This window comes from Brassica napus, unplaced genomic scaffold (genome assembly GCF_020379485.1).
Source record: "Brassica napus cultivar Da-Ae unplaced genomic scaffold, Da-Ae ScsIHWf_1518;HRSCAF=2116, whole genome shotgun sequence".
NCBI lineage: Eukaryota > Viridiplantae > Streptophyta > Magnoliopsida > Brassicales > Brassicaceae > Brassica > Brassica napus.
In genome coordinates this window covers 41,188-63,528 of record NW_026014934.1, presented here as the reverse complement: position 1 = coordinate 63,528, position 22,341 = coordinate 41,188, and the positions used below count along the sequence as shown (strand labels likewise).

Genomic DNA, 22,341 nt, shown 5'->3' with positions numbered 1-22,341 from the left:
TGCGAATTAGGGTTTGATTTCATTTTCGTGAATAAAAGATTTATGTTAAAGTACATTTTATATTATATCTAATCATAGGTTTGATCATGATCAAGCTGCAAAAGTAACTTGTAAGTTATATACCATTTCTTATTCTTCTAGCTGTTGGTTTAGTTTACCTTTTCGTTATCATCATGAGTCAATAATGATCAATATAATATCTTCATATGATATCGATCTACATATACTGTACACTTTTTGCAAACGAAAATTATAAAATGTATGTTTAGAACGTAATATTAATTTTTAAAATACTAACGTTTATTCCAATTATTTGTCATGTCATGTAAATATATAACTGTACATGAAATGGTATCAAGTACATAAAAAGTGAAAAGCTTAACCAAATCAATCAAAATGGAAAGCACATTACCAAACCTTTTTGGGAATTTAGTTACTTTTAGTTACAACTTACAAGATATAACGAAAGCGAACGTATATAATGAAAATATCGTAGTTTTACAATGTCATAATATATTTCCATATTTGCGGAAATCATTTTTTTTTTTGCGGAAATAGTAATAAAATGTACAGTAATTGCCATTTTACCAATACGGAAGTGTAAATATACCAAACATCTTCCATTATATATTATCTTCAAATTTAGAATGTATATTTCAGTTTACAAATAATCCAATCAAATTAATATTACCTCAATATTCAAGTTTGAGTCCTCATGTAAAAATGAAAAAAAAAACATGGGGATTTTCTATTAGTAGAATTGAGAACAAAATAAATGGAAATATTGTAGGGGTAAGAAGACACAAATAGCAACATCAGCTGGGAATAAAAGAAGAACTCTGGTTTAGTGTAAATTATACAAAACATCGCAATCTGTAGAACGGTGAGAAAGAGAGAGCAAAGAAGGCGACATGACCTCCCTGCCCAACCACATGCCTTCCATAATCCCACGTACAGCTCATTCAATTTTTTGCTTTTGTTTTTATAATTGTCAACTTTGTTATATCGTTTTATCCCACTGGTTTGCCCTCTCTTACTCATGTTTTACACTTACCATCGATGTTTTCTTCCTCCAGATAAATAAACAAACAAAACGTTGGTGGATTTATAAGCAGGTGTTACGTACAGTTTGAGCTCTCTAATCACACATATATACACAAAAATTTATAACAATTATTTTTTATCTGCTCTCGTGATGTATAAGAGAATAAGAAAAAAAAACCCAACATAATTCAATATAAGTGATTTCGTTATGTACTATGGATGTGTAAAAATATAAGTTAAAAAAAAAGAATCATCATTAATATACTAAAATCCCTTTCTTTCATTTTATAATTATGGTACATAACTTTATTTAGCTAAATATATATGTTAGTGATCACTAGATTATTTCGTACTATCATTTTATTAGAATTAAGTTTGACAACAGTCAAATCCAAATATATATATATATATATATATATATATATATTCCCAATATTTTCAGAAAACACACATATATAAAAGAACAATTTTTTAAGAACGTAATTTATATAGATATAATACATAAAAATTTAATCTCTAATTTTTTTCTTTCTAAACCCTAAACACTCCATAACTGCGTCAAGACTTAAAATCCAAAATTTTTTGTTAAGATCCTATTCATTAAAATTTTATCAACCGTTTTAATTAATCTGAATCAAAGTTTTATACTCCTTCTGTTTCATAAAAAGTATCAATTAGACATTTTTCACATATATTAAAAAACTGATTGAAATTTATTTATGTTTTCATTAATGTCATCTATTTAACCAAAATCATTTTAGATAAATACATTTATTTATAAGATCAATGTATTTTACAATTAATATTGAGCTAATTGTATTAAAATTATAGAACGACATTTTTATGCAACAAGAAAAAAAATGTTAAAAAGTAATAGTTAATGTGAAATAGAGGGAGTAATACACAAAACCCTGGTTTATAATTTTTATATAAAACCTGGTTTAAATAAAATATAATCGAACTCGTTACTTCAAGAGTCCAAGTCTCCGATCATTTTTGTTGACATGTTATGTGTGGATGGATTATAACAATCAGTTCTGATAACAATATTATTATACATAATTATTAACTAATGTTCAATACAGCATACGATTTGATTGATAAAAAGGCGACAATATTTAGATAGAAATGCATTTATCTTCTGCAAATGTAGCTTATTTAAAATGTCTTTCTTGAAATGTCGAATGTGCAAACTAAATATAGAATAATCATCTACAGAAAAATGATCTCTGCACCAAATGCGTATAACCATAGATGGAAGGTAAATGAAGATCAACATCACATTCACAGTTGTTGACATCCTTAGGATACTCATAACGAAAGAGACATTACTTTGTCTATTCATGTGAACGCAATTTTCTTCTTAATTTTTTTTTTGAATAATCCCAAAAACATATATTAATTGGCAGACCCATAAAAAACAAAAATTCTCAAATCAATACTTCTCACACCTCAACCGGGAACCAAAAATGTCGGTCGAGAACAACTTCTCACCTTTAATTCACGAATTTGACTTCCCAAGGTCATGCATCCCATCCAATGTACCAAAATTAAAATCGACCGCGTCGGTTTACTAAGTCAACTTGGGGGAATAACTGCAACACGTATGATCATGAGAAAACATTAATAGACCGGACGTCTTAGGTACATACATAACTGAACAGAGATCATAGATTTGAGCTCTTGATGTTTCTTTCTAAAGAACCATAAGAGATTAGTGTAGAAACGTAATGTAACGTTTTGTCGGGGGCATGTCCATGATTCTGCACCCATGATAAAGAGATCAAGGTGGTCCATTATCTTATATATGTCAAAATATGAAACATTTTAAGAGCAAAACCATTACATTCTTTCTCTTTCAGCTACTTTGGCTCGGTTCGGTACGATTTCAATGGTCCAGACCGGAGCTGTACAAGTAAGCGAAGCTGAAGAAGCACTTGACTCTTATTCACTCTTCCATTATTGATGGCTCACACGTGAACACAACGTTCTCCACATGCACGTGGCTCTGTATAATTGGTTGTTATCCTAGAGGATAGTCGTCCCACGTGGGAAATCAGCATGGCGTCATAATGTAGGGACCCCAAGTTTTTTTTTTGTTTTTGTTTTTATTTATTTTTGTTTTTCCAAATTTTAACTCAATTTCTTTTTCTGATGTATCTAATATTTTCGATGTATCACCCCCGTTAATGTATTGAATATTATCCTGTAGGAATAAATGAATCTTGACAAGGATATGAGTATATTTGGTATCTTCACACACACACACACACACGTACATATATATATATATATATATATATATATATATATATATATATCTATCTATCTATTTAATTATATTCATACATGTAATTCCATATAATTTTGACAATAAACTTATATTTAAAACTATTTGAACAAAAATCGATGGATTGAAATTTAACTTATAATTGTGAATGGAGTTTTATTTTTCAGGTATGTTCACGTTATATTGTTGTGTCGAATAATAACGGTCATTAACCAATGTTAAGCTTGGTTTTTTCTTTCTATTAACACAAAATATTTTTATTAATATATCTGACTATTTAAACTCATAATTGGTCATGAATATGAATGATTAGCTTTCTCCAGTAAAAATATAGAAAATGTAGTTTATTATATATAGAGATTACATAAAAGAGACTAGGTGAGGTCCCATACTTTGTGCGGATATATCTAACGAATTATAATTTTAATGTCAGTATTGTATTTATATAAATTATTAAATTTGACAAAAAATATTAAATCAATATTTTTATTTGTTGAGAGTTTTATTGGCCTTTATTTAACCAAAATTTAATTCCTTGTTGTGTGAATTTTTTTTTCTTATGGTTTATGCAGGATTCTTCATTTTGAAAATATTAATTTTCACTTCAGTGAGTACAAACATTGACTTTTGCGAAGTTTTTTTAAGATTGCAGAGTGGTAGTGTTTGTCTGTTTTTGATTGGTTTGACTCTAGTTATGAAATTTCAGAGCTTTTAGGTCAAATTCATATTAAAAAAAAATATACATAACCATGATACAAAGAATTATGAAGCCATTAAGGTAGAAACAACGGATATGTATAGAAAAAGAAGTTAAGATCACCATAAGTTGTAAGCGAATGAGCTAAGAAATTTTTTATTATCTTGGTGAAACAAAAGTAGGATCTGAGAAATTTCACTCCACATATAGATATCAAAATTGATATTTTAAATAGAGACATTTTCAATTTTCCTTCATATTGTATCAAATAAGATTTTACAGTCTCCGTCGACCATAATTGATTTGAATCTTATGTTGCATGTGTACGTGTCATCAATAAACCTTTAGCCTCAGTTTCCAGTGGTGTGCTTGAGAAACTTGTTTTTTTTCCTGAACCCCAATAAAGAGGTTTCCCTTCGTGGTTGCATATCTATGTCTTGTATCTTTGTTGAACCTACATCGAAATTTCATTTAGCAAAGTTTTTTGTAACCAATGGTTCTCGAGATCTTGATTTGAGGTGTACTGTCTTTTGCTGATCCTATTGAAGATACATTAGCTTGAATGCAGTTTACATGATTTTTATGTTCACTAGAGTCTGAATACGTAGCCACAAAGCAAACAATATCATCCTGAAGTTTCTTGAAATCATCTGAATTTATAAATATATTTATATAACTAAGAGGTGTGTCTTTTTGGACACATAACTTTCGATTGATGAATTCATTTTAACATAACTTCGAACAATATATAACCCATTTTTACCTAAAGAAATATATATTTATATTTTAATGAATGCAAGAAAAAATTCCCTTTTAATAATAATAAATAAGATTATATCATATATTAATGTATACTATACATTCTAATTATTATATTTTTTTTTCAAAACTGTTTATTATTAAAATATATAAGTATTATGAAAATATATATTAAAATTATAAAACTATTGTTTATTCCTAAATTATGGAGAAACTAACAAATAAACAAAACTAATTCTTAAATTATATCATAAGAAAATATATGGATATTTTAATGACATGCAGAAAAAGAAAAGTTCACTTTTAAATAATAATAAACTAGATTTTCACCCGCACAACTGTGCAGGAATATATTTTCACATTTATATATATATAGATATTTGTTTTTACATAATTACTATATATTTTTAATATTACTCACATATTTAAATCATATATATGTTGCTTATTATATATTTGTCCTATTGAATTTGTGTTTGATTACTAAACTAAATTTTTTAATGCATGAAACAACATATATAAAAATAATTTTGTATTTAATTTATTATAATCATGATCCGTAACTCAAATCGCTAGATTTTGTTAGTAATTTTTTAATGTTTATTAATTTTATATAATAAATTACTGTATAATAAAAAGTTTAAGATAAGATAAATTTTTATACATGTATTATATAGTTTACTAATATTAACCCGTTCAACCAACATATTATATTTTTAGCATAAATATTTAATATTTATGAAAATAAAATATGTTAACTTATCAATTTAAAATAATTTTATCATATTTTGTTCAATATAACGTTTTTATTTTAAAATGATAAATATTATTATAAAATTGATAAAATAGGATATAATTTTATTCTTTTAGTAACATTTCATTACTAATTACAAAATTAGTTGAAAATATTTATATTCAATTTATGACAATTAAGATCTTATTATAATTTTTTTAAGAGATTTGTTAGAATTTTAATTTTTTTAAAAAAAATTAAAAGATATAAAAGATATTATGATTAAACTAGTTAAAAATATTATATATATTAGCATTAGTGATATACATTTAATAGAAAATTTAAATGATGGTCCAAATAAAAATATCATTCATCAAAAACATCATAATTTTTATTTTATTAGAAAACAAATTTGAAAAAATTAAAATAGAAATAAATATTATTTCTAACAAAATCTTTAAAAATTATTAGTAAATGTATTTTTGAAATTATTTAATTTATTTTTATTTAAATTTTTGTTTATAAACCAAAACTATATTCAATTTTAATTTCTAATTATATTTTATGATAATTTAAATAAAAGCTAACTAATTTTCAAAAGTAAATTTAAAAAGATTCTAAGAAGATTTTCAAAAGATTTTGTTAGAACATTTTAAATATATTCATTTGTATTTCAAATAAAAAGATAAAAATATTAAAAGATATAATAATGAACTTATGTAAAAAATGATATTTTCTAGGAATGGTCCACACTAGATATAATAATGAACTTATGTAAAATATGATATCACACATGAAAAGAAGTCATGACTTCTGTTTTAATATATTAGATAAGACAGTGTCAAATATTTATGCGGATTATACATATAATTATCATAAAAATTCCAAAATTTGTGATAATAAATTATATAAATATTATAAAAACTATTTATTAAAATTATTAGGACTACTGATTATTTTTAAAATCATGGAAAAGATGAATTTTAAAAAAAAATCACTTCTCCAATAATAATAAAATTATATTTTAATGGCATGCAAGAAAGAAAATTTCACTTTTAAATAATAATAATAAATAAGATAATATTTAATACTTATGTGGATTATACACAAAATTATCATAATCTTTTCAAAATTTTAATATTAAATTATAAGAAATATTTTTTTAAATTATTAGGATTATTGATTATTCCTAAAATTATAAAGAAGATCACAAGTAAGCAAAATCATTTCTTACATAATAATAAAATCATGGAGAAAATGACAATTAAAAATAATCACTTCTCAAATAAAATAATAAAAATATATTATATTTTAATGGCATGCAAGAAAAGCTCACTTAAAAAAATAATAAATATGTTAATATTTAATATTTATGTGGATTATACATGTAATTATCATAATGTTTTCAAAACTTTTAATATTAAATTATGAAAATGGCATGAAAGAAAGAAAATTTCACTTTTAAATAATAATAATAAAAATATATTATATTTTAATGGCATGCAAGAAAGGAAAATTTAACTTTTAAATAATAATAATAAATAAGATAATATTTAATATTTAATTATCATAAAAATTCCAAACTTTGTGATAATAAATTATATAAATATTATAAAAACTATTTATTAAAATTATTAGGACTACTGATTATTTCTAAAATCATGGAGAAGATTATTTTTTAAAAAAAATCACTTCTCGAATAATAATAAAATATAGTATATTATAATGGCATGCAAGAAAGAAATTTTCACTTTTAAATAATAATAAATAAGATAATATTTAATATTTATGTGGATTATACATAAAATTATCATAATCTTTTCAAAACTTTTAATATTAAATTATAAGAACTCTTTTTTAAATTATTAGGATTATTGATTATTCCTAAAATTATAAAGAAGATGAAAAGTAAGCAAAATTATTTCTCACATAATAATAAAATCATGGAGAAGATGACAATTAAAAATAATCACTTCTCAAATAAGATAATAAAAACATATTATATTTTAATGGCATGCAAGAAAAGTTCACTTTAAAAAAATAATAAATAAGTTAATATTTAATATTTATGTGGATTATACATGTAATTATCATAATGTTTTCACATAATGGTGTTTTTAGATTAGAATAGATTTTCGTGAATTTGTATTATCTCTTTTAAAAAAAAAATTATTACCTCTTTTCAATTATTCTTTTTGTAAAGTAAATAAATAATTTATTTATTTTCTAAATCATATAGCCTCATTATTTATTTTCTTTTCTTTCAAATTAAAAAGAAAATAATAGTGATACATACAAAATTGGACAATTTTCTTAAATAACCATTTTTAAGTTTTTGTCACAGAAAACATTTAAAGAGGAAATGACCAAAAACAATTTCATTAAAAGGTCAAAAGACTATTTTACCCCTTGCTTTATAGATATATATGTTATAAAAATAAAAAATAATATGTTTCTTTTATAATTTTGGATTATATGTTTTCGAATTTGAACTTTTGTATATTTCTTTTATAATTTCGGATTATATGTTATCAAAAATAAAATAAAATCGATTTTTTTTTCAAAATATTTTTTTCGAATTTTCTTTTTAAAATTTGAAAATGCTTTTTTCAAAATATTTTTTTCGAATTTTCTTTTTAAAATTTGAAAATGCTTTTTGAAAATATTTTTTTTTAATATTAAAATTTATTAATATTTATAAATGTAATTATTAAAATTTTACATTAAAAAATGATAATATTTATAAAAATAATTATATATTTTAAAAATGTAAAAGTATATAAATGTAAAGAATTATAGTTTTGGACATTTTATATATTAAAACTGAAGTCACGACCTTAATTCATGTGTGATTTTTTTTAAATGGATCTAATGGACATATTACTATAAAGTTATGTTACATTTAATATGTAATCTTATCATTATTATATTTCTAAATAACTCACTTTCTAGATTATAGGAGCTAAATAATATGTTTATAACACAATATTGCTATATTATAGGAACCAAATAACTATCAATTATTTCCAAGAATAAAATGTGATTTGGAAATTCTGTTATCAATTTTTACTTCCATATCTTGTACCATCGTGTTTGAAAGAGACTGCAAGGAGCAAAAATATTTCTCGAGACTTCTACACGTAATCAAGTACATTTTTAAAACTAAACTGTTTTCATATTAATTTGTGTTTTTTATATAGTTCATTTACAAAATAAATTTAAATGTTTTATAAATTCTTTATAAAATTTATACACAAAGCGTTAAGTTTAGTTTTTGTTAACTTTCTTATTTTGTGAAATGTTTGATTATCTTTGGAGATGATAATATTTTAATATTTTCAAAATTATATTTCTATTTATCTATTCAATAATGAAATACTAATCCAAAAAAACAAAAAAAAAATATATAAGAAGAAATAACACATATGAAAGTTTGAAACAATCTACTTGATGAAGAACAATTATACTCTAATATTATTATGTTTGAACAACCTTAGTGTACTCGATAATATAAATTTATGAAGCTAAAAGTTTATTTTTTTAATAACTTGTGAAATTTTGAAATAACCAATTTAATAAAAAAAATATACGGTAAAATTATTATGTTCTAAAAATTAATAGATACACCTCATATATATTATAATATATACCAATTTAGAAATAAAACAAAATGTTTATATAAAAATAAATGAAAATAAACACCCGCGCGGTTGTGCGGGTCGAGATCTAGTATATGGATTTAAGGTGCAATAGATATTTGGTAGAATGATATTTTTGTTTTCTAGTTTTTTATCACATGGATTTTGAAAATCACATGGATACATATAATATTTTGAAAGTTGAGTCTTATGAGTAAAAATGAATAGAATTCATCTCCCAAATAACATTAGATTTAGTTAGAATTATTGAATTAAAAATAACTAACCTTTTTTAATAACAATAGATTTTGAAAATTCTTAAACCAATAACAATGGATTCTACTAAGATTTTTGAAATCGAAGAACCAATAACAATGGAATCTCAAAATTTTCAAAGTTCATGAAAATTCACTTACCAATAATCCCCCTTTAATGTGCAATCTGATGTGATCAAAAGCAACATTCTCTATCTTAGTTCTATACAAAAAGAAAAATTATTTAAAAACCCGTATGAAGTTCTCCCATTGGAGGAAGAAAAATTTATTTGCACTAACAAAGGTTCTTAACAAATCAAATCATCTTATTAACCACTAATTTAATCATAAAAACTCATTAGAGGTACTAATGGATGGACTTGCTCTTACATACGCGCGTTAAATTTGAGAACGCACGAGCGGTTGACTCGCGCGTGGACTAATCGTCCTTTGGTTTTGTGCTAAACCTCGCTTCTGGTCTGTCCCGATCCCAAACCGGGAAAATAGGCTCGTTCCGACCGAACACGCTTCTTCTCTCTCACTTCTGTGTCAGATGATTGCGATCAGAAACAGATATTTCGTTAAAGATAATCCCAAAATAGGAAAAGTTTTGGAAATGATGGAAGTTTTAAGTTAGCCACGCGAGAGATATTGAAAACATGTGGCTAGTGTTGTGCAAAGAGACCGAGTCACCCGAGCATCTTCTCCCTCACGCCCACTCCGACCTAACCAACCAAACCTCGCCACGTTATCTATAATCCGAGTTCCCGTGAGTTAGGGATCTTTACTTGAATGAACCAGACATGACCGCAGAGTCACACACACCCACACACACACAAGTTTTGTCGTCCCCTCGTATGGAATCCATTGTGGGGCGACACAAACATAATATCTTCTTTTGCTTCTGCTCTTCTTGATCTTCTGTCAAGATTCGTTTTAGCTCCCCAAATATATTTAAAAAGAAAAGGTTATAATCATTTGGACGTGGGATTGATCTAAAGTGTTGTTAGATCTTTGATATTCAGAAGGTAAATTCTTCAATAACTACCAATCTTTATTTCTTGAGATTACTTGCAGTGGAAGAAATTGATAGGGTTTGTTGGAAATGTAGGTACACAAAAGAAAGAAGATCTAAAGATGGGAGGAATGAAAGATGAGGCAAACAGGATAACAATTCCTCCATTGTTCCCAAGAGTTCATGTCAATGATACTGGAAGAGGAGGCTTGCCTCAGCCATTTGATGGCAAATCAAAACGTTACCCTCTTCCTTCTCCGACCAACAAGATCTGCGATTCTCCTTCCACACTCTCTCTGTCTCTTGCTCCCCAAGCCAACAACACCCGTCGCGTGAGTTTTCCTTTTCTCCTTAAGTCACTTCTTGATTTTGTGTGTTGTTCCATTGCATACTCTTGGTGTGACACAAAACATTCATGAAAATAAAATAAAAATACAAGGTTTGAATATCACTTTATACTTATTGCCCAATACTTTTTTCCTTGTTTTGAACAGCATGGTCGACCTGAAAAGAGTCAGTTTACACAAATCTGCAACACTTCTCCAGCATCAAAGTTTGAGGGGAAGGTGAATCATCCAAGTGCCAGGGGATCATCAGTTACTAATACTAAGCCTAGTTCAATAATACAAAATGAGTACCATTTCAAGAACCTTACCAACTTGGATTCTCTTAAGGCTCCTCTTGTTAGACGCTCAGAAACAAATCCACAAGCAAACACAGATTTATCACTCCAGTTTTGTACTAGTAGTAGCAGCATAGCTGGAGGAGGTGGAGAAGCTGCTGGTTCCAAGGTTGCCCTGGACAATCTTCAAATTCGAGAATTACTTTTGCAAGATGAAAGCAAGAACAGGTCTCTCAATATGATGAAAACTCAGTTGTATAGAAGAAGAGCCGTTGATGTATCTAACGTTGAAACTCAAAAGAAGCTCAAAACCGTGCCTCCACGTGAACAAGATGTCTTAGACCGTTCTGCCATAGACTCTTTGTCTGGTATGAGTGCTTCATCTAATGATGTTGCAAGAGTGATAGGTGACAAGATGTTTTGGAAGATGAGAACTTATATGATCAAGTATGTATCCTTTCACTTACTTGTCAGTCTCAAGTATATAAACTTTGCCTTGTTTCTTACTTTTGTTCTGCTGATATGTTCAGCCAGCAGAAGATCTTTGCAGCACAAGTATTTGAGCTTCATAGGCTGATAATGGTAAGCTGCTAACAACTAACTTCCTATGTTTTTCAGCTTTCATTTGATCTGACCATTGACAGGCCAGCCCTGATTTTTTTTGGAAGGGGCCGGAGGTGATTTAGTAATGGTTTCAATTTTTTTCTTTACAAAACTAGTGGTGTATGTCTATATAATTTTCTTTAAAATTTTTGGGGGCTATAGGTGAATGTTTCATTTGGCTATGCCTAGGACCGGTCCTGACCATGAACCTTAACATGATACAGGTTCAAAAGATGGTTGCAAAATCACCAAACCTGGTTCTTGAAAGTAAGCTTAATGGCCTAAGAAGTGGTTCAATGGTTGCTTCAAAGGTTAAGAAACCAAACACAGAGAATCACAAACCTGTAACTGAAGAATATCCAGAACATATGAAACCAAAGCTTCCTCTACCTGCCATAACCAAAGAGCTCATGAAGCCAATTTGGCAACAACAGCTACTTCCTCCTCCTGGAAACCAATGGTTAGTTCCTGTAATGTCTCCTTCAGAAGGTCTGGTCTATAAACCATACGCAGGACCATGTCCTCCTCCTCCTTCAGCCTTCATGGTTCCAATCTATGGACAAGATTCGCTTGACACATCAGCATTCAAGTTCCCTGTTTCTACTCAGTTTAGCCACAACTACTTCCCACAGCCGAACGCTAGGACAACAGTACTTGACCAGACAAACCCGTTTGGTCAGCTTCAAAGATGGTCTAGCACATCGAGCCACATGACTCAAGCCATTCCATTTTCTTTAAAGAAGTCTCAGGAATCTAATGACAGTGATGTACATGGAAGTACAGCTTCAAGTCCACCAGAGAAGCATAAATTCGATGTACTTCCTCTATTTCCTACAGAGCCTACTCATCACAATGATGAGCATGAGCAGAAACAGCAACCTCTGCACCGTGCCATTAAAGCCATTCCTCATAATTCAACATCTGCCTCTGAATCTGCTGCAAGAATTTTCCGTTCCATTCAAGAAGAAAGGAGGGACTCAGATCATATGATTAGGTAGTTTTTCTTTACTTTCAACATTCCACATTCTTTTTGCTCTATAATTGCTTCTTTAAATCTAGTTAAGTTTTCCAGTGTATTCTATTTAATCTTCATGTGAAGATGTAACATAAACACACACACACACACACACACACATATACATTGATATTGTATTTGACAAACAGCTAATAAAAGAGAGAAGTTTTTGTTCCATTAATAACAATTCAGTTTTGAAATGTTATGCAAATGCCAAAACAGTATAACAAGATGACTCTGATACTAAAAATATATCAATTCTCTTTTATTCAGTTATCTATAAAGTTAAATTTCATTAGTCATTGAAGTATCTATATTTTTTTGTTTTTGAACGACAAAATAAACATCTATATATAAATGCGGAAGTGGACAATAATGATCAGTTGTGTCCATGCTAAAGCAAAGCTACACTCAAAAGTTCAAAAAGCACATCCATTAGAACCCAAGAACCTTTGGTGCAAGTTTGAGTAATGGCTCCAATGCACTTGGAGCAAACTTTCTTGCAAAGAGATAACACACTTGAGATGTCTGATCATTGTATAAGCAGGACTGACCTTCCTGAATCATCTTGAGAAACATCTCTGTTATAACAGACTTCCCAAAAGTAGTTGGATGAGGACCACCTTTTGACCAATCTGTCCAAGTTAATGTCCTCTTCGCCAGCAAATGAGAATATCTAATAGATAGCATCGTTGGGAAGTAATGTTCGTCCACATAACAAGGAGGTCTACAAAACTCTTTGAATTTGTGATAGTAAATGATGTCTTCAACAATGTAAAGAGCAAGTTCTCTGTTGATTTCAAACCACTGAGACCCTTTTCTCCACTGGCTTAGTTGGACTTCTGGTCCCATTGCATAGCTGTATCTGCCTCTTCCGTAAGGCCCGTCCTCATCAGCAGAACCCATGAAACTATATCTTGATTTGGAGACATAATTGTAGATGAACTCGAAACCGCGTAGAGGAATGCAAGCTTCAGAGAGCAAAACAAACCATTCATTAGAGATATCGAGTAACGCGTTAGCCAAAAGCCTTCTCTCAGCTTCACACATACTCATCTCTCCCCAAGCCACATGCTACATAAAAATAGAGAAACTAAATGAAGACACAAGAAGCAACATTACTAAAGAGAAGTTTTGCTCAGTTAAAAGATTAATGAAAGTACCTGACTTGGGATCTGTCTTCTGTAAAACACAGATGAGCTTGGGAAATCCGATTTATAATCTGGCAATGTGTGAACGTATATTAAGTAAAACCCTTCATGCCCTTTGAAAAACCTTTCCCAAAGTGGAGCAAATGGTAATGGACCTTTGGTGAGAAACATGAATGCCATTTTCGGAACCCTTTTAAAAGGATATTCATATCTCCGTGGCTCAATAGATGCACGCCAAAGAAGCTCGCTGTCATTCATGGAGTGCCAAACACTCGATGGAGGCTTGATAAAGCTCTCCAATGTAGTTATCTCATCACTCGTAGAGATAAATGTGGTAGGTGCTAAAGTTTGAACCTTCAAGTACTTGATCATGTGCATGCTAACGACTGAGATTCCAAGAGCCAAAACAACGAGCATCAAGAAAACCTGAAGCACCCGCATTGGTAAAAGAGTCCTACATTGGTTTGTAGGTTTTAAATTAGAAGCTGGTGTATCTTTGACCCCTTCCTCCTTCCCCATTAGCCTGAGTTTATGGTTTTAGCAAATGGGTTATTTTTTTCCAGAAATGCAAGCAAGCCAAAACGTACGAGAAGTTTCAAACTCCAACCTAGTAGTTCCTGTTAGTCTCCGAAGAACACAGAGAGAGAGAGAGAGACATAAATATCCGACAAACCGTTTTTGTGGTAATATGAGTACATTTTTTTGATTAAAATCTAAAACAAAGCTTCGAGAGTGAGAGTATGGCGAATTCAAGTGTTACTGATTGAAAAAGAACACTAAAAAGATGGAAACTTTGAATAGAAAACGCACCAGAAAAAAGACAAAATTAGTATTTTGTATCTTCTCTGTTACCCATTTGGTTCAGCTGTTGGATTAGTCCATATGTTAGGAGGACATGTTAATGGAGCTTAAATCTTGTCTCATGATCTTAGCCGAGGGATGTTGTCTGAAACTCTCATTTACTTACGAAAACAGAGAGCTTAAATATAAGAAAACTCGGAGAAAGAACATAATAAAAAGCATTAAAACATAAGTACGTTGGTAACTGCTGGTCTTTCTTTGTAACTGATGGTCTTAGTTAGAGACGTTTATTACAATACAAAACGTTTATGACAACTCTGAACGTACGTGTAATGCAGTTTCATGAGCTTTTCATGCCGTCAGAAAAAACGTCTGACGGCGTAGTTCATGAGCTTATCACGCAACAATCCTGGTCTTGAGACTGTCTTGAAGCCTATTGTTCCCTGCGATATCCAATTCAATTACCGAAATAAGATTGTAAAATATGTATAAGAATGTGTTTGTTTATAACAAAAAAAAATTATATGTTTTAAAAGTTATCTTTTAATATAAAGATGTGTTTTTCATTTTAAAAGTTGCATATATTTTAAAGGATTCTCATAATAGGACATATCTTTTTTCTCTTATTTTAGTTCATTTTCGTATCTATTTGATATACATTTAAAGAATATTAAATTTGTCTATAAATATTCAGGTAATTTGAGTTTTGGTAATTTAATTATTTTAAAACATTATATATGTATAAACTATTACAACTATTGGTGATTGTAGTCTTTAGAGACGAACTACTACAACTATGATAAACCATTTCAGTTATGATACTTATTAACCATTGTAATGCTTGGTTACTAACCATTGTAATGGTTGATTATTAAGCATTGTAACCTTTAACTCTCTGTATAAAGATATTATTTTAGATTCGAGATTCAGTAAAAACAAAAGGCAGAAAATATTTCTAATAACACATATCTCTTTTATTAGAAATCATTTACAGGATCTCTTACATACTTACTTGATTCGAATTACACAACTGAACACATATTGATTCTTAATTTATCCACCTTGCTTGACTCAACACCTGTTGATTAATTATCTCAGTTTACTCAGCTATGAAACCCCAAAACTTTTGTGTTTTCCTCTTAGAATTACAATGTCAAAAACTCTAACCTAGTTAGAGGATTAACCGAGATATATATCAAATAATATTTTTCTATTATCTAATATAATATTTTTTTTTATTTTAGCATTATCAAATCTTCTAAATTGTTATCAAATAATGTTTCCTTAATGCTTATCACGTCAAACAAACATATAGAAATGCTTCACATCAGTACATCTTGACGTTTCTTTCCATTCTTTGAAGTGTGTGTTGCTGTGGGGCGTGCATGGTTCCTCCAAATTCATGATGTTGCTGGTGCTTGCGGACCTGAGTATTGATAAGTTTGATCTCTTCCTGTTGCCGTGAACACATTCTGCACGTTTATTTGCGTCACTGAAATTGGTGTCCACAGCATCTTGCCTCACATGTTTAGGAAGGTCTTCAAAAAACTTTTTCATTGTATTAGAGATTTTTATTTATTAATTAAATAGACCTCTGAGTATAACTGAAAAGAAGAGACTTAGGTGGCGATTGGTTTTCCCGCTACCACCCGCAAACGCAGCTTTTGCGGTCGGTAGCGGTTGTCGGCGGTTTGCAACAATCACTCAAATCGTCCTAAACCGCTTCAAACCGCTCCGAATCTCATAAATTCAAAAGCTGGCTCCAGCTAGCGTTTGCGGTTGCGGGCGGTTGCGGGAGGGTAAAATTTTTTTCTTTTTTTTAAAACAATATATATACAAAGAAATAAATATTTAATAAAAAATTTAAAATTAAAATTATGAAAATATTAAAATATATCTATTTTATTTTAATTAATATTATAAAATTTTATAATAAAACAATTTCAATAAATTTTCAAAAATTAAAATTATAACTTTCTAAATATAAATTTTATAATTAAATATTTTGATTTGATTTTTTATAATTATATTAAATATATTGTTAATTTATTATTTGACTGTTACCGCATTTGGTAGTTAACCAGTCATAAGTCACCCGCAAACGCACAAATTTTTAACCGCAGTACCAGTCGTACAAATCTCTTAAAACCGCTAGAAACCGCAACCGCCCGCATCCACAAACTCCCGCAACCGCAACCGCAACCGCTGCGTTTGAACCAGTCAGGCCCTTAGTTGAGATGACGTGACAACATGACAAAAATATGATTGGATGAAATATTTCATCTGACGTGGATAGCTTGAGAAATCTTTAAAATTATTCCTTTTATTAGATTATCTTAACAAAAAAGATAAATATGATCGATTCCGGTTAAATTTTGATGAAGTTTGAGTATCATGAATCTTTGTTGGATCCTAAAATGTCCAAATATGTATCCAAAATTTATAGCTATTTTATAGGTATTTTAACTATAGATGCAAACTGACCCGAACCTAAACAGAATCAACAAACTCAAATATAAAATCTGATTTTTACTTTACACTAGGGGCATTGCCTCCGTGCAAACGCGGGGTTATAGACATAGTTTTTGTTTTATTTCAATATTTGTTAGGGTTATTGTAGCTGTGAATTTTGCGTTTTGGGTTGATCATTGTTTTTCAAGTTTTTTATTGTTATAGGGTTAGAATTGTGATGATAAACTCTGTATGCACTGTTTTCTACTCATGAAAGACTAAATTGTGTTAGTAATGTGATTGATATAGTACGTGGTGTTGCTTGTTGTGTCACTCAGACTTTGTTTGTTTGTCTTTTGTTACTTGTACTGTTGAGATTATATAAATTATATTAAGGTTGTTGAGAGTACCTTTTGTTTCCGGATATTTTTTATCCAGTTTAGTTGTGTAAGTTGTGTACGTATTAAGTAATATATTTTCTTATTCTTATTATGTTGGTTATATGTTTTTTTTAAACTTGTTGCTTTTAATGGACCTTTAAAACAAATACATGAAGACTTATAAAAATAACTATAAAATGAGTGACAATTAGTATTTGGGCCTTAATGGATTATAAACGAATATATGTATTTTTCATAAGAAGACAATATCATTGGCCTGTTGACATTGAGCATGTAAGCTATTTTCATAAGACAAGAGAAGTGAGCAGGTGGAGATGTTGTTGCCGCCTTTGTGTATGTTGGGATTGTCTCTTGTATCTCCTGGTGTGGCTGTGTTTGTTTCTCTTTTATTTGATGGATAATATGTAAACAAAAATCATTATTAGTTATATTTATCAGAGTTTGTAACTTACTCTGCTTTTTTTGTTTATGTAATTTCACTGATTTTGGTTGTCGTCTTCGTCTTCTTCGTAAGCATCTGCGAAAGTAAGTTTGTAAATTGTTAAATAGCTGGCCGTGTAGTTTGTATTTCTTTAGATGGCTCAATGTATGTGTCGTTGAGTTTTAGTTGAGTTGATTGGTTTGGTATATTTTTTTAAAAGTTTATTTGTAAGATTAGATAAAAAGAGAGGTGATCATTAATGATTCGTCTTTTTTGGGATTCTAGTTTTTGGTGTTTTGATTGTTTGGGTTATTGTGGTTTCTTTTAAGCTGTAAAATAAAGATTTATGTAAAATTAGATTGATAGGTGAGGAAGATAAATAGATGACCACAAATCTTAGGTAGGAAATATTTTTGATTATTGATGTTAGCACAATATAAACAGTAATATGTTCAAAACGATGTCGTATTATCTTGTTAACGGTTGACTAACTTCTGTTAGAGTCAACGTAGATTTAGACGTGTTTTAAAAAGTTTGGGTAATTTTTCTTAAATTATAATTGAGTTGAGGTCGTTTTTGGCACTGGCCATTTGTTCGGGTCCTATTTGGCACGACTGAGAGTGTTGAAGTTGAAATCGGCACTTTCCTTGTATATCAAAACGACGTCGTTTTATCTCGTTAACGGTTGATTAACTTCTGTTAGAGTCAATGTAGATTTAGGCATGTTTTAAGAAGTTCAGGTAGTTTTTTTAAATTATAATTGAGTTGAGGTCGTATTTGACATTGATCAATTGTTCGGATCGTATTTGGCACGACTGAAATTGTTGGGGTCGAAATCGCCACTTTTCCCGTAAGAAGACGAAGAAGATAGTTTTCTGACGGCGTGAAACGCTGTCGTTTTAAACGCTGATGAAGATGACCAATTCACCCTTTATCACAACTTCTGAGAAAGTCATTTTTCTTCCTCTTTCGAGCTCTCTCCTCACTAAAACCCACACATCGACTCCAATGTTAGCCACCACGCCTGCCCATGCCCTCAGGCTCAGGTACGTGGTCCCCACGCGCGCATGGCTTCATAAGTTCCGATGCTCCTCCTCCTCCTCCGCGGTTCCTCTCGCTCACCTCTCTGCTTCTCAGCTCTCCGGCGGTAACAACAACACACTGAAGGCGAACAAAGAAGAGAACAACAGCGAGAAGAAAACGGCGCCGTATTACCCGAAACGAGGGCAGACGGTGGAGCTCGTCTGCGAGAGTTTGGGGTTCAAGGGAAAAGGAATCTGCAAGGTTGATGGCACTGGCTTCGTCGTCATGTGCGACCGTGCTCTTCCCGGCGAGCGTTTCCTCGGCCGCGTCACTCGCCGCAAAGGCAGCTACGCTGAGGTTTCATTAAAAATCTCTCCTTTTTTGTTTTTTTTTGTTCGTATTTGCTTATTGTTGTTGTTTAGGTGACAAAGATCAAGACTTTAACTCCACACCGTGACTTAGTAGAAGCTCCATGTGAGTACGCTTCCTACTGTGGTGGTTGCAAAGCTCAGAATCTCTCCTACGAAGCTCAGCTTCGAGCTAAAGAGGAACAAGTTCATGAGCTCATCACTCATGTCGGAAGGTTCTCTGATAACAATCCAGGTCTTGAGACTGTCTTGAAGCCTATTGTTCCTTGTGATATCCAGTTCAGTTACCGTAACAAGGTTTTGTTTTGTTTTTGTTATCAACTGTCCCTTTTGGTTGATTTGGTCTCTCAGCTTATATTACTTTCATTTTTTTTTTGTAATATAGATGGAGTTTTCATTTGGTCCACAAAGATGGCTTCCGGTTGAAATGTTGCACGAGAGAGAAGATGGTCCTGTGAGCTTTGCGTTGGGGCTACACGCTCCTGGATTTTTTGACAAGGTTTTGAATGTTGATAAGTGCTTGTTACAAAGCGAGCCTGCTAACATGGTACGGTGAAAGCAGTTTTGTTCAGAGTTGGTATCTGCTTCTTTGAGTATCATTTTGTTATAATCTATATAGGTTCTTGCTGCTGTTCAAGATTGCTGGAGAGATCCTCAACTAAGTCTTTCGCCCTATAATGCTCGTTCACATGCTGGGTTTCTTAAACATTTGATGCTGAGAACTGGAAGGTATTGAAGGTACTTGAATCATAGTGTCAAATAGAATAGACAACTTGTTCTCCTAATATAAAGACTAGTGTGTTTGTCATGCTGAAATAGAGTTTGATGGAAGTGAAAATTTTTTGTTGTATCTGCGCATGATCATTAGCAGTAGTTCTTATGTCACCTCCTAAGTTTTGCTAATGCGTTCTTATGATCAAACCTGACCATAGGAATGTGGAGACTGGTTCACAAGAACTCATGGTCAATTTTGTGACGTCGTCTTATAAGCCAGAGCTGTTGAAGCCCCTTGTTGATAAAGTTTCGTCAATTCCTGAAGTGGTTCGTAATGAAATCTTACTTGCTTCATTCCTAAAGCCTTAATAGATTGAGCACATTCTTTTCCTGCATTGTAATTTTAATACTTTGCATACTTTTCTTTGGGTCATGAAAATGCAGGTAAGCATCATGAATAATGTAAATTCCTCTGTTGGAAATACATCGGTTGGGGAACAGGAATATACACTTTACGGTAAAGAAACAATCGCAGAGGTCTTGAGAGGCCTTACATTTCAAATATCAGCCAACTCTTTCTTTCAGACTAACACTCATCAGGTATCTTGATTCCTCTTACACTTCAAACATTAAGCAAATACTTGTGGGAAACTACAATGGTCTGCACTGTGCAGGCTGAAGTTTTATATAAGCTTATTGAGGAATGTGCTGGACTTAAAGGAGATGGCTCAGAAGTTGTGCTTGATCTTTTCTGCGGAACTGGTACCATTGGTCTTACACTTGCCAGAAGGTAGAAAACTTGAGCCTAAAATATTGCCAAAGAATAATGGATATTAGCAGTTCTGATCGTTTGCTGAAGTGTTCGGTTTTATTCTCCTCTTTCTCTAGGGCGAAGCATGTGTATGGTTATGAAGTAGTACCACAAGCAGTAACAGATGCACACAAGAATGCTCAAATAAACGGCATAGAGAATGCAACATTCATCCAAGGGGATCTTAATAAAATAGGAGAAGATTTTGGGAGCAATTTCCCTAAACCTGATATCGTTATCTCTGGTTATAAGCTTTTTCATCTTGATTCTAATACTTTTTACCAGTTTTTTATTGCTTACTCATTAGAGAAGTGTTTTTTTTACAGATCCCAATCGGCCTGGTATGCACATGAAGTTGATCAAGTTTCTGCTAAACCTTAAATCTCCACGGATCATTTATGTTTCATGTAATCCTGCAACCTGCGCTAGGGATCTTGATTACCTTTGTCATGGCGTGGTTAGTAGCTAATCCTTTTTCCTGAATCTTTTATATAAATTTTGTAAAGGTATTCAACAAAAACTTGGTGGTTTTGAAACGTAGGAGGAGAAGAATATAAAGGGGTGCTACAAACTGATGAGTGTGCAGCCGGTGGATATGTTCCCTCACACTCCTCACATTGAATGTGTCTGCTTGCTTGAGCTTTCTTGATCTCTCTTGTGACTATGACTGCTCTCATTTGGTCTCTAAGCAGATGATAAACAAAATGAAAACATAGATTTTTAGATTGAGGGAGTTATGTTTTTCCCAATAGAGTTAAGTCTATTCAAGCCTTTTTTGGGATCAACAAGTCTCAGTAACAACTTTCTCCTTTCATGAACCGACTTGAAATATTATTTGAATAAAACTTGCTTATTTACAAAAGGACAAAAAAAGAAAGTAGTTGACTTCAACAAGAACAAGATCAATCTTCCAAAAAGCTTTCATCATCTGTCTTAATTACGTTTTCTTGAGCTAAGTTGACGAGCGTAAGCCGCAACACGCTTCGCCCACTTCACAATACCTTCCTTGAGCTTTTTAGAATCCATACGACTCAAAGACGATGGTTTCTTCTTCCCATCCGTTGATGACTCCATGAACGAGAATGACAAGCATCGATAATAACTCGACTTGTTGCTTCCATTGTTCTTTCTCTCTGAAGCCTGTCTCTTCACAGACATGTCAGAGATCTTGAAATGGAAAATTAAGAATTGCTATAATCGTTGAGTTGTGAAAGGACTTTATAATAGAGCTTAGGCGCAGACATAAGAAAGATAGTCTTACAAGTTATTGGACATATTATGGTTTGCTTTGGCTTTAAGGTAAAAGACGTGTAAGCGAAGGATCATGTCTTGTTTCATTGCGTTTGACTTTGTCAACGCATATTCTTCTCTTCCTGTCACTTCCCAAATGGAATCTAGATGTTTTTCTTATTTTCTCTGTTCTAGTTAAAGAACTTGTAATATGACTTTTCTATGATCCGGTTTTGCCAAACCATTGACCAAACACATTTAAGAATAGAGTTGGGTCCACAAAGATGCAATAAACATAGC

General features: G+C 31.0%; 4 protein-coding genes across 5 annotated transcripts; 2 read left to right on the top strand and 2 right to left on the bottom strand.

Annotated features, from left to right (window-relative positions):
* Positions 1 to 8,447: 8,447 nt before the first annotated feature.
* LOC125597703 (protein HEADING DATE 3B-like) lies at positions 8,448 to 12,864 on the top strand. Its single transcript, XM_048772273.1, has 5 exons — positions 8,448 to 10,443; positions 10,527 to 10,762; positions 10,925 to 11,499; positions 11,583 to 11,634; positions 11,880 to 12,864. Exons 2-5 carry the CDS (start codon positions 10,553 to 10,555, stop codon positions 12,651 to 12,653), a joined length of 1,611 nt encoding a protein of 536 aa, XP_048628230.1. The 5' UTR covers positions 8,448 to 10,443; positions 10,527 to 10,552; the 3' UTR covers positions 12,654 to 12,864.
* A 12-nt stretch (positions 12,865 to 12,876) lies between these two features.
* Positions 12,877 to 14,827, bottom strand: BNAA05G36680D (glycosyltransferase BC10). Its single transcript, XM_013891296.3, has 3 exons — positions 14,632 to 14,827; positions 13,834 to 14,438; positions 12,877 to 13,744 (listed from the first exon to the last, which is right to left on the bottom strand). The coding sequence occupies exons 2-3, from the start codon at positions 14,338 to 14,340 to the stop codon at positions 13,106 to 13,108; spliced, it is 1,146 nt and encodes a 381-aa protein (XP_013746750.1). The 5' UTR covers positions 14,341 to 14,438; positions 14,632 to 14,827; the 3' UTR covers positions 12,877 to 13,105.
* A 3,992-nt stretch (positions 14,828 to 18,819) lies between these two features.
* LOC125597698 (uncharacterized RNA methyltransferase BH0687-like) lies at positions 18,820 to 21,673 on the top strand. Of its 2 annotated transcripts, none has more exons than XM_048772266.1 (10): positions 18,820 to 19,275; positions 19,350 to 19,583; positions 19,672 to 19,833; positions 19,906 to 20,015; positions 20,219 to 20,327; positions 20,445 to 20,600; positions 20,675 to 20,790; positions 20,889 to 21,055; positions 21,138 to 21,268; positions 21,353 to 21,673. In XM_048772266.1, exons 1-10 carry the CDS (start codon positions 18,904 to 18,906, stop codon positions 21,458 to 21,460), a joined length of 1,665 nt encoding a protein of 554 aa, XP_048628223.1. In that variant the 5' UTR covers positions 18,820 to 18,903; the 3' UTR covers positions 21,461 to 21,673. The 2 variants fall into 2 exon arrangements, with proteins under 2 accessions (XP_048628223.1, XP_048628222.1); XM_048772265.1 differs by having other exon boundaries at positions 18,822 to 19,275; positions 19,341 to 19,583.
* LOC111215663 lies at positions 21,621 to 22,193 on the bottom strand. The gene has a single exon (XM_022719544.2). It carries the CDS (start codon positions 21,967 to 21,969, stop codon positions 21,745 to 21,747), a length of 225 nt encoding a protein of 74 aa, XP_022575265.1. The 5' UTR covers positions 21,970 to 22,193; the 3' UTR covers positions 21,621 to 21,744.
* Between the last annotated feature and the right edge of the window lie 148 nt (positions 22,194 to 22,341).